Raw genomic sequence first — 15,548 nt, 5'->3', positions numbered from 1 at the left:
CAGCGGAGCTTCAGGTGAAGACAGAAGACAAAATAGCAAAGGGCCCCAGTTCCAAATGAAGCTTGCATTCCAATGACACAGGGCAAGCTGCCTCAGACCCATTTCATGATGATGGGTAAGAGATCTTTGTGCTTTTCCCATCTATCACTCCTTTACTCCTCCATGGGTTTAGCCTCATACCCAGTGGGTGCTACTGATACAGGCAAGCAGTTCACAGTGTCATCCTAAAAGATGCTCTGTTAGGGAAGAGTACTTGCTACTCTTCTGGTCTGACCTGAGGCAGTGTGGTACAGTGGAAAGAGAGGAGCCAACGGAGTCGTTCAGACCACATCTACCTGTGACCCTGGGCTAATCATCTGCAAGTTGAGAACAATAATATCCACTTCACGCAGCTTTGGGTAGAACGATAATATGGCTCTAAAGCACACTGCAGAGTGTCTGCCACACAACAGGCATTTATTAAAGGTCAGGTTCCTCTGAACACTCCCAGGGATGTGTACTGAGGGATGCATGACTCTCCAGGTCTGGATCATGGTCTCTACAGCATGTTGGTAAAATGATAATGAAAATAATTACATGAAAATAAAAATAAATGAAGGTAAGAGAAGAGAAAGGGATGATAAACCTTATAATTGTGCAGGGTTGTTCTGAACCCAGCCTCTTCCACGGTGCAAGTGTGGAAAGCTGTTGGACAGTTCTCATTGCCCAGAATCTATTCCCTTGCTTTGCTCCTTTGAGCCTGTCTACTGCTGTTTGTGACAGAAGTGAGCTCAGTCTTTCTGAGCCTGCACATTCAGGGGTGGGCATTTGTTTGTTACTCTCTAATCATCACCAAGGAAAGAGGTTACCCAGAGAAGATGTACCATCCCTTATCCATAGAACTCTGGGGGAGGAGGGGCAGATGGTGATCTCAAAAATAAATAAATACATAACTATCGATGAGAAGGGATTATCATGTTGCCAACATGCCCAGATCCTCTGAATTTACATGGGCCCATATCCCCCAGAACTGCCTCTCCTCATGTTACCACATCCACCTACCCACCCCACCTCCAGACAAGCCCACACCCTTCAACTGCTCCTCATATCAGCAGACCAAGAGAACACATGCATCCTTGTACATCCATATGGCTCAGTTATCTCATAAACACAAACTCCCTTGCAAATACAATCCAAAGTTAGCAGAAAGAAGAGACAGTTCCTTTCATTTTTCTTTAGGCCCACTCCCTAATTTCCTTTGAGCCCTCCACCTGGTTTCCAGAAGCCAAGTGGTACATCCTGGTTCCCCATTCACATCCACATCCGTGCCCAGTTCCCTCAAGTAAAATGCCCTCCAGTATCCTGGTCAGATGACCTTCCCTAAGCTCATTATGCAAATGTCCAAGGGCTCCAAGCCATGGAGGGTCCCCCTCTCTGCCACATGCCTCTGACCCTTTCAGAAGTTTCATCCACAGTTCATGGAATCCCATTCTGACTCCCTTCTCTGACAGAACAAAGATGGAGACTTTAAATACCCAGAAACCCAAACAGACGAGGAGGAGTTAGCTAGAAGGCTGGCAACCTCTGAGAAGAAAACCTGCCCATAGGCCAAGCTGGGGCTCTAGGAGGGACACTTCCACACACCATCAATCAGGCCATCTGAAACTTGTGGCTACCATTTCTGTACAAACAAAAACAAAATCGAGTGACTTTGTCTACGGTTGATAGTTTTGAATAGCTCATCTGCTTTTATCAAAAGTTTGCTGGAAAAATTCTGCATCATTATTGCTCCTACAGATATTTTTTTTCTGGATTATAAATCCAAATGTGTCCTCAAGGACAATGTTGGTGTAAAACTGGCATCAGAGACCCATGAAGAAAGACAGGTTTGGATGTAGATATTTTTAATGTATCTTTAAAAATGTAAACCCAATAACTTTAAGAAGAAAAACAAAAAGGGCTGGTGGGCAAACCACCTAGTTTCAGTGGTTGAGAGCACGGGCTCTGATCCAGGCCTCCAGGTCTCACCTGCTGTGTAATCTTGGGCAAATGAGTTAACCTCTCCATGCTGTAATCTTCCCAGCTGTGAAATGTAGAAAACAAGCATGCGTATCTCTGTAGAACTGTCATGGGGAATAAATGCAATAACCCATGGGATGCACTTAGCACAGGAATCTGGCACACAGTAAATACTCAATAAAATGTTGGGTATTTATTAACCCTATTGACATTAACACTAGTGCTAATATCTAACATGTTTACAAAGGGTTTTCATACATATTAGATGATGCTAGCCTCACAACAGTCTTGCAAGGGAGGCAAAGCAGGGCAGGTGACCTCTACTTCACACCTGAAGACACTGAGGCTCAGAGAGGTTACAAAACCAACGCAAGGTCACATAAACATCTGGCAGTGCTCAGGTTAGACAACCGACAAGAGTCAGGAGAAAGTAAATGGTATTGTTAGAAGGAGAAAACTTAGCTGCAGAAATTTAATGTTGATTCAACTGAAATTAACCAGATACTAACAACTAAGATGTATTCATGGCTTACTATGTGCCAGACATCGTTCTCACATTTCACATGTGTCATCTCATCTGATCATCACAAAAATCCTATAAGATACACCTTATAGGTAAAATTCCTATTTCCATTTTATGTTTGAGGATTCTAAGGCACAGCAAGGTCAAGTAACTCCCAGAGGCACGAGCAAGGAAGTGGTGGAGATGGTACCAAGATTTGAATCTAAAGGCCACATTTTTAACTATGACACTCTAATGCTTCCAAGCAGGGACTGGTAAATCCTAAACCCTAAGGTGAAGCTTTCATCAGCTGAGCACTGGACTACCTGACGTCTAATATCACTTCAACTCCTACGATCACTTCAACTTCAACTGTCCAGTAAAGAAATAAAATATTGTCTAAGTGAGTCTCTGAAAATGACACACAGTGTGGACTTTGGAGAAAGCAAGATGCTATACCCTGGCCTAACAAAGGCGTGAAATAGGCATAAAAGTGTGTATTGATTTCAGCAAAGCATGTGACAAGGATATCTCGCACAATATCCTTACAGGCAAAACAGAGGGCTAACACCTGGCTAAAGCACCGTTCAGGAAATGTGAGAAAAGCTGAACAGTCGATGAGCACTTACCAATGCACTAGTAGTAAGCAGAAGGGAGGTCCCCAGTTCTAACCATATTTCTATCAATTACTTAAATGAAAGCATAAAGCACATGCCTATCCAGTCTGCAGTTGATGTAGCCCTCAGGGTAAAGAGCGTGCCCACTAAACAGCAGGGTCTAGAGACAATGTGCAATGGAAACCACCTAAGCTTTGGAGTCAGACCACCAGGGTTCAAGTTCACTGGTGATGACCTTGGGCAACCAAATGAATCTTCTTTAGCCTCAGTTTCCCCATATATAAAATGTGGATAATAACATGTATGGAGTCTGAAGTTTATGGATGCTCAGTGAATGTTAGTTCCCTGTCCCCACTTGAACAGGATCTCTACAGGATGGACTGCTGGGCCAAAAGCAATGAGATAAAGTGTACTTGAAATAAACACACAGTCCTGAATTAACATTCAAAAATTAAATTGAATGAGAATAGTTCGAGGGAAAATTAACTCTGTCATCAATTCATAGTAAAAGACCCAAGGTTTTAAGCTGACTACAATCTCAAGTCAAGTCAGAATGCCATTTCTTCACAGAAAAAAAAAAACTTTAAAAAATTATTTTAATTTAAAGAAATGGGGACTTCCCTGGTGGCACAGTGGATAAGAGTCCGCCTGCCAATGCAGGGGACACGGGTTCGAGCCCTGGTCCAGGAAGATCCCACATGCCGCGAAGCGACTAAGCCCGTGCGCCACAACTACTGAGCCTGTGCTCTAGAGCCCACGAGCCACAACTACTGAGCCCATGTGCCACAACTACCGAAGCCCACGCGCCTAGTGCCCACACACCGCAACGAAGAGTAGCCCCTGCTCGCCGCAACTAGAGAAAGCCCGAGTGCAGCAACAAAGACCCAACACAGCCAAAAATATAATATAAATAAATAAATAAAGAGATAGATAGATAGATAAGTGTGTTAAATGCCAATGTTAGTAAGCACTGTTCTAAGTTCCGGTAATTTAAAAACTTATAGATAATGGCCCTTCGCTTGTAGGGATTTCAAACCAATACTAAAGCTATGTGGTAAGTGAGTGTTATAAGAAAGTAATAAACTAGGTGGCATATGGGAGCCAGAAGGAGGGAGTTGGCCTTACTCTGCTGAGATAAATCAAGGAAGGCTTCATGGAGGAAATGACCTCTGAGTACAGTCTTAAAGCCAGGAAGTCGGGGGGGAGAGAGAAAACATTCCAGGCAGAGGGAGCAGCAAATACACAGGCATGGAGGCCTGGGAGAGGATGGTCCCTTCAGGCGGTCCATTGGAACAGCTGGAAAGAAGGGCATCATGGCGGTTGAGACAGGTTGGTGCCATGTGCAGAGGGGATCACAAGAAGCCCTGCGCAACAAGCTAGGGAAACGTTGTCCAGTTACAAAGCAAACAAAGGACAGAATCCAGACAGGAGCTCAGACTTTCTGACTCTATCTAGCCTCTCTACTTCTGCTGCCCTGTACTGTAGCTACTAGCCACATGTGGCTATTTAAATTTGAATTAATTAAAATGAAATAAAATTTAAAACTTAACACTCGGTCACGATAGCCACATATCAAGTGCTCAAGAGCCACATGTGGCTAGCAGCTACAGCATTGGACAGCACAGATAAAAACATATCCATCATCACAGAAAGTTCTAGCCGACAGCACTGCTCAGTACCATAGTACCATTAAGTGAACAAGAAGTAGATTCGGTCTGTGTTGCTTTACAGAACAGAAACAGGAAAAAACAAACAAATGGGTGGAAACTATAAGGAGGAATATTTCAACCTCCTACACTTTAAGTTTTCTAATAATGGAAGAGCACCCTGACACTAGAAGCTTGATGACCATCTATCAGGGTGATGGAGAAAGAGTTCCAGTACTGACTTCATGCTCTTTGGTTAGACTGTTCATGCTTCATCATGGTAGCATGGCTGATGCACTCACACAAACAAATATCTGTAGCTCTTCCACGTGAAGTCCTGTCATACTTGTACCTAAAGGATACATTGTTGGGTTGGGAGTCCCTATTCCTGATGGCCCAGCATCCCAACATCCCAGAATGCGGGAATTTTCTAACACAGTCAGCATTTTTAAATTGTGATCCATGGACCGCCCCTCCATGAAATTTAATGCAAAATTGTACATGTATTTTTCAGCAAAGAGGGGTCCACAGCATCACTTGGATTGCAACAGGATTTGTGATCCCGATATAGAAAGCAAGAAAACACTGTACCAGAAGGACATAACTGTCCCCATACTCCAAGAACAGTCACCTAGATGTCATCTAGACAGTCATTTGGGTCAGTCCCAACTCTAAAGTTCCATAGCCTTAAGCATCTAAAGACCATCACCCTGCAATGAACAGTTTCAAACCAAACATCCTCTGATCTTGATCAAGGAGAAATGAGATGGGAGTATAAAAGAGCACGGAACAGTCCAAAGCACAAAAGTTGGCTAATTCAATCAAGTTGGGGAAGGTGTCACCTGTCAACCTCTTGCTGAGATGCCTATTGGAGATCCTCTTGGAAATCTTGGTGGTTCATTTTCAATATGAGCCCACAGAACCAAGCACACCCAGTTAAATGCAATGCCAGCTTGTCAGCTGGAGAACTTGCCCACTAAATCTAAAGCTTGCTGAGCTATTTAAAAAATAATGACTTTGTTCTAACCACCACCTGACATTATGACAACTGTACCAGGATCCATCTCCAGGTCCTACAGTATTATTAGAGTTGAAAGGATTCATTTCTAGAACAATGCAGCAATTCCTCTATTATCTGGTATAGCTGGAGAAGATTTTGGTTAATTTAACAAAAAAGTGATAAAGAGCTACTTTATATAATCAATATGGATTATAATTTGCAGCAGCTCTGAATACAATAAAGTACACATACCATTCAAACCAGGTTGACATAATGTAACGAATGCTTCATTGGCCATCATATTCAGAAAGCACTACAGCATTTTGTGGTACCTAGGGGCCATAGGTATAAATGTCAATTGTCATTAAACCATAGATCTCTGGGTGCCAATTAATAAAGAGTTTTGTACAACCAAATGCCCGATAACAGCAGACACCATGTACTTTCTGCACAGCCTGTGTTGGATATTACAGAAACTAGGGCGACCCTTAGCAAGGTTCTAAAGTAGGTAAAGCTACTTCTCCAACCTCCAAATTCCCATGTAATGACCTTTCAATCCCCTGCCAGCCATCCAGTGCCCTCACCACCTCCCAGCATCCTCCTCTTCCCCTACTAAGGCTATGCCTGGTCCTACAGGTCCCAGTCAGTGCAACACTAGACACATAACAGGCACTTCACCGATGCGTGTGGTTTTAATCAATAGCAACTGATTAATTCGATCAATTCAATAACAGTTTACTGAATGCTCACCAAGTGCCAGCATTGTGCTAGGTGCTGGACTTAAATGGGCATGTCCTTTGCCTATTCTCAGAACAGGCTGCTCTCAATTATAAGCCCAGAAAGAATAAGAACTAACTCTAAGTTGATAATGTCATATACTAGCTTACTATGTCCCTGCTCCCAAGATCATCTGTATTTTGGTAAAGAAAATCTCAAAGACTCACTACCTGAACCCAAAGAATCCCTGTTAACAGCAAGGCTCCAGGCGAGAGAGAGAGAGAGAGAGAGAGATTTAGGATGGGCGCTTTGTAAGACTGGTCTTCTCTAGAGGCATTGCCAGACATAGCAGTGGTTCTCAAAGTACGGTTCCAGGGCCAGCAGTATCAGTGTCCCCTGAGAACCTGTGACAAGTGCAAATTCTCAGGCTCTACTTCAGACCAATGAAGTCAGAAACTCCAGGACTGAGGTCCAGTAATCTGTATTTTAACAAGCCCTTCAGGAGATTCTGAGACACAGTGAAGTTTGAAGACTAACAGTAGAGATGAAACAGACAGAGTGCATATGTATGACTTCAACACAAAGAAGCTAAATGAGGAATCAGCCTTGATGCTGACAGAAATCACCTGCTGGCAAGGAACATCCCTGACAGAGCAGTAGCAAAACAGTTCCCAGCAGCACACAGCTGGAAATTGCCAGGACGTCAGTGAGTGACTGCTGAAAATCCATTTCATGCTTTTTGACTCCGACCAGCCCCATGACCATGAGGCGTGGAAATTGAGAAAGAGGTACAGAAAGTTTGCAACACTTCAAACCTCCAACTGAGCTGAAGGCTGGGAAAGACTTGAGAGTACGAACTTCTTCCTCACGCTGGTGTGCAGAGGCTCTCCTCTGGGTCCCTGAGGCCACTCCCAGCCCCCTGTATCTTGGCTACGGAAATGATACCAGACTCTGATTACTGGCAAACCTCAGTTCCTGACACTGACCAGAGCACTTCTCCCCTCTAACCTGTTACCCACTGTTTGGCCACATCCTTTTCATCTCCCCTAAAGGGGAAGAGGGAAAAAAAAAGACACCCCACTCCACCACCACCTTCTGGCTTTAATGACACAAGCCTTTAGAAAGCCAGTGCCTACATCTGAAACAGGCTTTCCAAATTCTCCAGAGATGGGGCGAAACAGATGCAGCAGAAATGCAGCAGGACCAAATGCAGCCCCCCCCCAAAAAAGCCTCAAAATTATGCAGAGTTGCAACAGAGATTCAAATCAGACACCTACAGGCACAAAGGCCACACTTGGCACAGGAGGGTCCCTCCTGAAGCCGCTCACTTGGCTGGACCACAGGAGCCTAGAGCTGGAGCCTAGTTACAACCCCAAGCCCCGCCCACCTGCCTCTGGGATGAACTACTTTACAAATGGATTCATTGCAGTCCTTATTAAAACAAAACAAAACAAAAAATTCAAAAAGGCTGAGAGTGGAACTGTTCAGTCCTACAAACTTGGAACTCAAAATACAATAAGAAAAGAAACCCCTACAGGGTAATCCACTGCATTGCCAGGGACAGGGTGGGGGATGGATTGGATAACAGACACTTTTTAAAGTCATTCAGTGCCGTTCTCCTTAATCTGGCCCATTTCTGCCTCTTAAGGATATACCTTCTAGCTGCTCCTTGCTTTCCAGAGATGCGGACATAGGGGCGCATAAATAGGGTTAAGAGTTTATAGCCAAAGACTGGCCAAAGATGTGGGGAATGAAAAACTCAGTAAACATTCTTGGGGTGCTCAGTGACCAAAAATACACCATAGACAGCGCCCTGAAGTAGGCTTAACGCATAAGAGACCGCTCGGTCGGAGAAGCCTAAAAACTTTGTGCTGTACTTTCCGTCCTTAATTAAGGCCAATGCTGGCAACAGGGCTGGTGAACCTCCACCGGCCCTCTCTGCGTAGGTTTAGAATGTTTGGGAAGAGAAGCGTTGATAGAGGTCCCTGGCATTTTTATCCCTCTTTGAAAGGACTGCTTTAGAAGTCACATGGTGATGGGGGGGCGTGATACACTGATTTAAGTGTCTGCTCCCCACTCCAATCCTATGTGAATTCACACTGGAATTTGAAATGAAGCCGTTACAGAAGCCTGCTTCTGAGCTCAGTGGCTCAGCATTTATCAGCGTGAAGACCTAGGAGGATGAAAGGATTCAGAGTGACAAGTGCTTGGGGACATAAATATCTTCTAGTTAACCACGTTCTCTGAATACAGGAGGGGCATGGCTGCAAACTGATGGGGCACCCAGATGTAACAGGACTGGGTAGGAGGCAATCATTACAAAAGCAGCAAGAAAAAAAAAACGATTTAAAACGATTTTTTCCCCCCAGCTACCTTTCTCATGTGTCCCAATCCCACTGCAAAAATACAGAGGACTTAGAGAAAAAAGTTGATTTGTGAAGTTGGCCCTCTGCAAGAGATCTTGCTCATAACCAAGAAGAAGACGAATAACCTTCGTTTTCTAAAAAGCCTAGGAAAAACCCACACATATAATGAATTATTCACAAAGGCTGAACCTAAAAATGAGAGGGAGAAATATAGAAAGATGAAAAGGGCGGAGGACTGGGCAGAGAGAGAAAGTGAAGAAAAGGACCTGGTCTCTCTCTCTCCGTGAATAAAAGAGTATTAATTACAGTCACGCATAGGTTCCCCCTCTTATGTCTTAGTGGTCAGTGATAAACAGAATTAGATCAGCACAGTGGCCTCTGATGGGCTGGACCACATGCTGGCCTTGGGGAGCTGCAGCTTCCCAGGCAGCCCTGCGGATGACAAGAGGTAGGTTACTGATGAATCGATGGACACAGAGAGCCGAAGAGTCTGCAAGAGTTCTGATAGTTTTGCACATCTTGACTGCATTTTATTTCAACTAAGAATATGAAAGCGGAAAGAAACCAGATGTTCCTATAAAGAGGGGGGAATGCAGCAGAGTTTGAGGGGGGAGAAAAACACCTACATTTTGTACAGCAGCAGCGAAAAAGAGAGAAGCAATTCTGGATCGAGCTACTAATCCCAGAGTCTGGATCTTGCAAAAGGAGATAAAAAGAAGGCCTGTTCTTGTTATTTTCTTCCTCCTCCTCCTTTAACTCGTAGTGTGCCCTGCACCTAGCGCAGGGAAAGCAAGTGGAGAGAAGTGGGGAAATAATGACATGCAAACCAACAGACAAAACTATCACATCTAAGATACTTTTGTCTCCATCCTCAAGCCATTTCATTTCTGTCAAACTCCTTCACTCCAACTCGCATTCCAGGCTGCATCCCAATTACAACTGGTCCCCACGACAAGTCCTAGCCTGGTTTCTGGAGGAAGCATTTCTCACACCTTATTTCAAGGGCAAGGCCACTAGGCAACATGGAGATTGTCCTGGGAGACTCAGAAAATGAAGACCTTTATCCCGCACCAGTTACAGTTGCTATCTGTTTCACTGCCTCTGTGCCCAGGTACACAGAAGATGTGAAGACTTTCTGCATTATCTGATCACAGGATATAATTACAGACTTCATTCTTGTTAGTTGCCACCCTCTGCCCTAATCAAGGTGCTCTGACTCATGAGCCATGAGAGTTACATCAAACCTGAAATTCTTGCCAGGATTACAGTCTACTATCTTTCACGGTGCAATATATTTATAGGCAACAAAACAGGAGAAAAGTATATGCCATAATGGGAGATAGGGGAACTAAAGCTTTCAGTAATCTTCAGCAAAATCCTCCAAAAATAATGGATAATTGGCAATGGGAAATTCTCCACAATAAAGCACATAACCTCTGACTCAAAGCCAGAGTCCCTTGGGGCTATAAAGAAATTCTCTGCAACAAGAAATCACGAATGAATATCCACAGGTTCATTATAATGAGCTTCATCAGCTCAGTGTCTACAAACACATTTGATCTTCCGACTTTAAACCATGTTCATTTCCACATGAAACATGTGCTCCCCTGCTGAGATAACCCACACCATCAGTGGGGGAGAAATCTCCCACTGCCCATCAATGGCACAAAGTCAGACATGCCATTTCTTCCCTTCATCCTCTAACCTGGAAAAGTGCAAACGTGTGGGGAATATCTCACAAACCATGAGGGAGACCCTGTAGATCCACAGGGCAACTGGGCCTGGGCACAGAAGGGTTAGAGCCAGTAAGCTTATGACACAGTGAATGCAGGGTGACGTTCACAGCAGCCAATTCCCTGAGAAAAAGAGAACCCTTTTGTTAGATCTATTAGATGAGCAAAAAAGAAAAAGAGGAATCATATAAAATGTAATACCACATTTTAAATCAGATTAGCATTTTCAAAAAGGTTATGGCATCCACTGCAGAAGAGAGTGCCATAAGAAAATAAAATTATCTCCCTGTGCAGATGTAGCTTCCAAGAAAAATGAAACACATTCAGAGTGGGCTGTTGACTTGCCACCATTTTTCTTGCCAAATCTAGGTTATCCTATGCATTTCTTCCCATAAGAACGAGACCTTCCCTGTTAATAACTGGACGAGGTTATCACCACCCCCATCCAAGTCAGAGAGTGGCAAGTATAAATTAAATCATTCCTTCTATTTAACTGATCTTTTCAGGCTAATCTGATTAAAGACCAGTATTATGTGGTGTTCAGAGACCACTAACACAGCACACAGAAGTACATATTATCCCCCTAGTTCTACAGTGACTTTTTGCAGCCAATAAAAGATGTATACATCTCAAAAAGTGCACTACATGAATAATCAAAATCCTCAAGCATGTTGCATATGAACATGACAGTTCAAAACAGGTCTTGACATGTGTCCTGAACCTTCCTTTCTGTGAAAATCTGGCCCTTACGTAGAGCACAGAAGTACTTGCCAGACTTGAACGGGCATACTAATCACCTGAGGATCTTATTTAAATGCAGATTCTGATTTAGTAAATCTTAAGTGTGGCTCAGGATTCTGAATTTTTTTAATTGAAGTATAATTGATTTACAATATTACATTAGTTTCAGGTGCACAACATAGTGATTCGATATTTTTATAGATTACATGCCATACAAAGTTATTATAAAACATAGACTATAGCCCCTGTGCTGTACATTACATCCCTGTGACTTATTTATACTATAACTGCTGGTTTGGACCTCTTAAGCCCCCTCACCTATTTTACCCCTCCCCCTGCCCCTCTCCCTTGTGGAAACCACTGGTTTCTTCTCTGTATCTGGGATTCTGAATTTTTAACAAGCCTCCAGGTGATGCTGGTCTTTGCTGTCCGTGGGAGACAAAAGCCTAGAAGACTTTGTTCACCTGGAACTAAGATCCCTCCCTTCTGGTATGCTGAAATTTCTGAAGGACTCTATTAATAATAATAGCTAGTGTTTACAGGGAATTAGGCAGTGTTCTAGGAACCTGACATATATTAATTCATTTAATTCTCCCAGTAACTCATTATTATCATCCTCATTTTACAGATAAGGAAACTGAGTCACAGAGAAATGAAGTAACTTTTCAAGGTCACAGAGCTGGTGAAGGAACTGAGATTTGAACCCAGACAGCTTAGCTCCCAAGCTTTACTGGTAACCAGTGCTCACACTGACTCCCAGTAAGAAAAAGGAATATAATCCCAGAAAGGAATTACAAAGGAAGAGAGGTGAGACTAGGAACTTCTATGCGGTATTAGAGCAAATGCAGAACCCGCAGAAGCGCAACGTGTCCACATGGTCACCACCAGAGGGAATATATATTAGTCAATTACATTGTACAGCCAGGAATAAACAGCAAACATGGTGTATTTTAAATTTGCCAAGAGGGCTCCACTACACACCTTAGCAGATGCTCTCCAAACACTAACAGCCTACATGCTGTAGAAGCACTGTGAAACTTCCAACTATGGGGATGGAAGAGACCACTGGGATGGGGCTCAAGGCCAAGGCACCGAGTAGGATGCCGAAATCAACTCCCTAGTCTCTCCTTTGAGTCTCTTTGGTGCATTCTGGCCGAAGACAAGGAAAGACCGCAGTGAAACCCACAGTCGCACCTTGCGCCGCTCGCAACTCCTGCTAGAAAAGCGGCGTTTTTGCAGCGGAAGAGAAAACGTGAAAAGCGGCGAACGCGTGGTGTAGGAAACGTGCTTAATTTCCCCGCCCCGGAGCCTGGGCCGCGCCGGAAGTGCCCGAGGTGCTGAACCCCGGGACGGTGGAGCCCAGGCAGCGGGGCAGTTTCGGTGGCGCTGTCCGAGGTACCAACGCTGGCTGCGGGCACACTCTGCCACCCGCGCGGCGGCTGGGGCGGCTTTGTCTACCGCCGGGAAACGGGAGGGCGCCTGTCTAGGTGAACAGGCCCCCTAAGAGAGGGGCACTGTAAAGCTGCACCTGGTGGGTGGGAAATTTTAGAGAATTGTAGAAGATGGGCGGGCGGGGAAGGGGGTGCCGCTGAGGAAATCTGTAGGGACCTGATTAGAGCAGTGTTCGCAGCCGCAGCACGAAAACACAATGAGAGCTGTCGCTTTGTGCAGCGCACCGGCGGGCGGGACTGCAGGGACCGGACCCTTCCCCCTCCCCAGTCCCCCTCACCCTAGGTAGGTTTAACTCTGGTACTGTTTGGCCCCAGGATCACTCTGTGCGGGTAGGAGAAGGAGGGGAGTGCAGGGAGAAGGAGAGAAGAAGCCCAGCCAGCGGTGGCGGTGGGAGGATTCGAGCAGCAGCAGGAAGGATATCTGCCTAGAGATGCTCCTCCGTTTCTAATGAGGGGTACTGCCTAGAAGCACCACGAGCCAGCCAATCGCCATGCTGCTGAGGCAGGGAACTAGGGAGGAAAGAGGGGAAGGCCAGAGACTAGGGTGGGGGTAGCAGGGAGATGCCCAGGCCCCGAGGGGAGTGAGCCATGAGCCTCGCTGCTACTAGAGACCCAAAGTGGCTCCAGCTGTCTCCCTGCTGCACACCTGGAGGGTGGGGGTGGGGAGGAGGGAGGATAGGGAAGAAGAGGAGTGGCCTCTTTTGCAGGTGCATCCCTCCCAAGAAATCTCTCTCCACAAGCATCAAAGTCCCATGTCTCCAAGCCTACCCCCATATATAACACCATCCCATGGGCTTGCTCCCTACTCATCCCCCTCACCATCCAGCAACCCCCAATTCGTAGAGACCTTGCCAGACGCCCATATTCTTAGTGAAGAACGAGGCAGTGAGATGCCTAATCAGCAGCCTGCATTTGGTGCACTTCATTAAACCTGCAAAGAACCTCCCTCTATGCCCGTTCACCCTGACACCATTACCATCAGAGATTGCCCCCACCAGCTCTTTGTGGAGAGCAGTTCCTCTGGAACTAGGGAGAGACAGATTGCTTGCACACCTCTGGGCTCAGCTGATGCAGCACCCTGCTGATGAATTCAGGCCCAGCAGATCTGCCTGGATCCTGGGCACTAGGAGAGCACTCAGCTGGTGAAGCATTAAGAGGCAGGAGTACCCAACCCAGGACTAAGGAAAGGATGGGCCCTGATGAGTTGCTCTTTCGTGGCCGAGAAGAGAGCCTGAACGCTGCGTTGTTTGGGCTGTGTCATTAGAGATTGCCTCCCCTGACACACTCATTCACTCCACTTCCAGTGGAACTTAAACTCAGTCCCCAGCAGAGTTAGCTGGGTCCCAAGCCAAACGCCTGCATTATTTATCCATTTGTCAACTTGTCTACAGGGTTTTGGCTCAGAGCTCTTGAAGCTTCTGAACTGATAAATCCCCTCATGGAGTCTTGACTTTCCTACAAGCAGATAGTGTAGGTGTCTTCCCGGCTGGTGGGTATGGGGGCAAAGGGGATGGCTTAAAGGGAGGGAAAAGGGGGGCTGAGTATGAAAGAAAACCCAGAGATTAGGGGCAACCCATTCTATGCAGCTTGTGAAGGGACTAGGGGGCTGAGAATCGAATAAAGCCCAGCCACGAAAGGGGCAGACACCACAACACCACGCACCCAGGGATGCTGGAGACTTCCACGTAGGAAATATCAAAAACCAAAAGTCTTACCTTGCAAAACACTAGTGCCCACATCGGTTTCTACAGCACCAAGCTTGCCTCTTAGGTGCACCAAAGTACAGAGCGCACTTCAGCAGAGGCAAATCGGCACCAGGAAAGGAATGGGGGTGCAAATTCCATGCTAGGTTTCCCCCCTTACCCGAAGAAATGCAAAGGGGGAGAGGGGAGTGATGGTGGGCAAGAAAGGATATGGCCAATCGATGAGCTTCTTGGCGTATTTCCTGACAATGTTATCTTCTCCGAAGATGAACAGGGATCTGTTGACGGTGAAACAGTTCTGCCGGACGGGAATAGGGTTGTACAAAGCCATAGTCCGCGCCCTCTGCGCTTTCGACTGCTTGTAGGCGGCCGCCGGCCCGGAGGCCGGCACGGGGGTTCCTTGCCGGTTCCTGCTCTGGTCCGAATCTCCATCTCCCGACCCCGGCCTGCCGACCACCGCCTCCCCGAAGCGAGCCATCCTGAAGTTTAAACAGACAGAATACACACAAAGGTGATCGTGGCCGAACACCCGCACACAGCAACAAGCAGAAAGACACACGGAGTCTCAGAGCCGCATCCAGACGGACACGGGGACCACCGCCTCCGGGGAGCCTCGCGAGCTCTGCGGAAAGGCGGCAGCAGCAACCCCGCCGCTCTGAACTGTTGAATCTAAATACAACCTCTGCGAAGCTCCATTCCTCAAGGAGGAAAAAAGGGGGGGAAGAGCTTGGGTGTGCTCAGTTTCTGGAGGCAATTTTTTTTTTTTTTTTCAAAATGCCAGTGTGTGGTGGCGTTCAGGGACTGGAGAGGAGACGGGTGGAGTAGGCTGTTCTTCAAACATAGCTCCTCTTCTGGCAGACGCACCACCTAGTTCTGGGAGAGAGGCAGGCACCGGCCCGCTAGGTAACAGTTTGGTAATTTATTGGTGGGGGGAGGGGAAAAATGAAAACAAAAGAACTTTTCAAAAAAAAAAAAAGACAAGGACGAGGTTATGGTGACATGCTTTATAACACCAGCCCCCGCAAGTCCATCTGAGAAATCCCACAGCCAAGACTTGGGTCTTTAAATCTGCCA

General features: G+C 46.0%; 1 protein-coding gene across 3 annotated transcripts in view; it reads right to left on the bottom strand.

Moving 5' to 3' along the window:
- Positions 1 to 14,952, bottom strand: part of CACNA1E (calcium voltage-gated channel subunit alpha1 E) — a 305,317-nt gene extending 290,365 nt beyond the window's left edge. For all 3 annotated transcript variants that reach the window (XM_036833529.1, XM_036833538.1, XM_036833546.1), the window contains exon 1: positions 14,687 to 14,952. In XM_036833529.1, the coding sequence (XP_036689424.1) occupies positions 14,687 to 14,952 (266 nt within the window). The remainder of the gene's footprint in view (positions 1 to 14,686) is intronic.
- Between the last annotated feature and the right edge of the window lie 596 nt (positions 14,953 to 15,548).

The sequence above is a fragment of the Balaenoptera musculus genome, chromosome 1 (assembly GCF_009873245.2).
Source record: "Balaenoptera musculus isolate JJ_BM4_2016_0621 chromosome 1, mBalMus1.pri.v3, whole genome shotgun sequence".
Lineage (NCBI taxonomy): Eukaryota > Metazoa > Chordata > Mammalia > Artiodactyla > Balaenopteridae > Balaenoptera > Balaenoptera musculus.
This window is presented reverse-complemented; position numbering and strand designations above follow the sequence as displayed.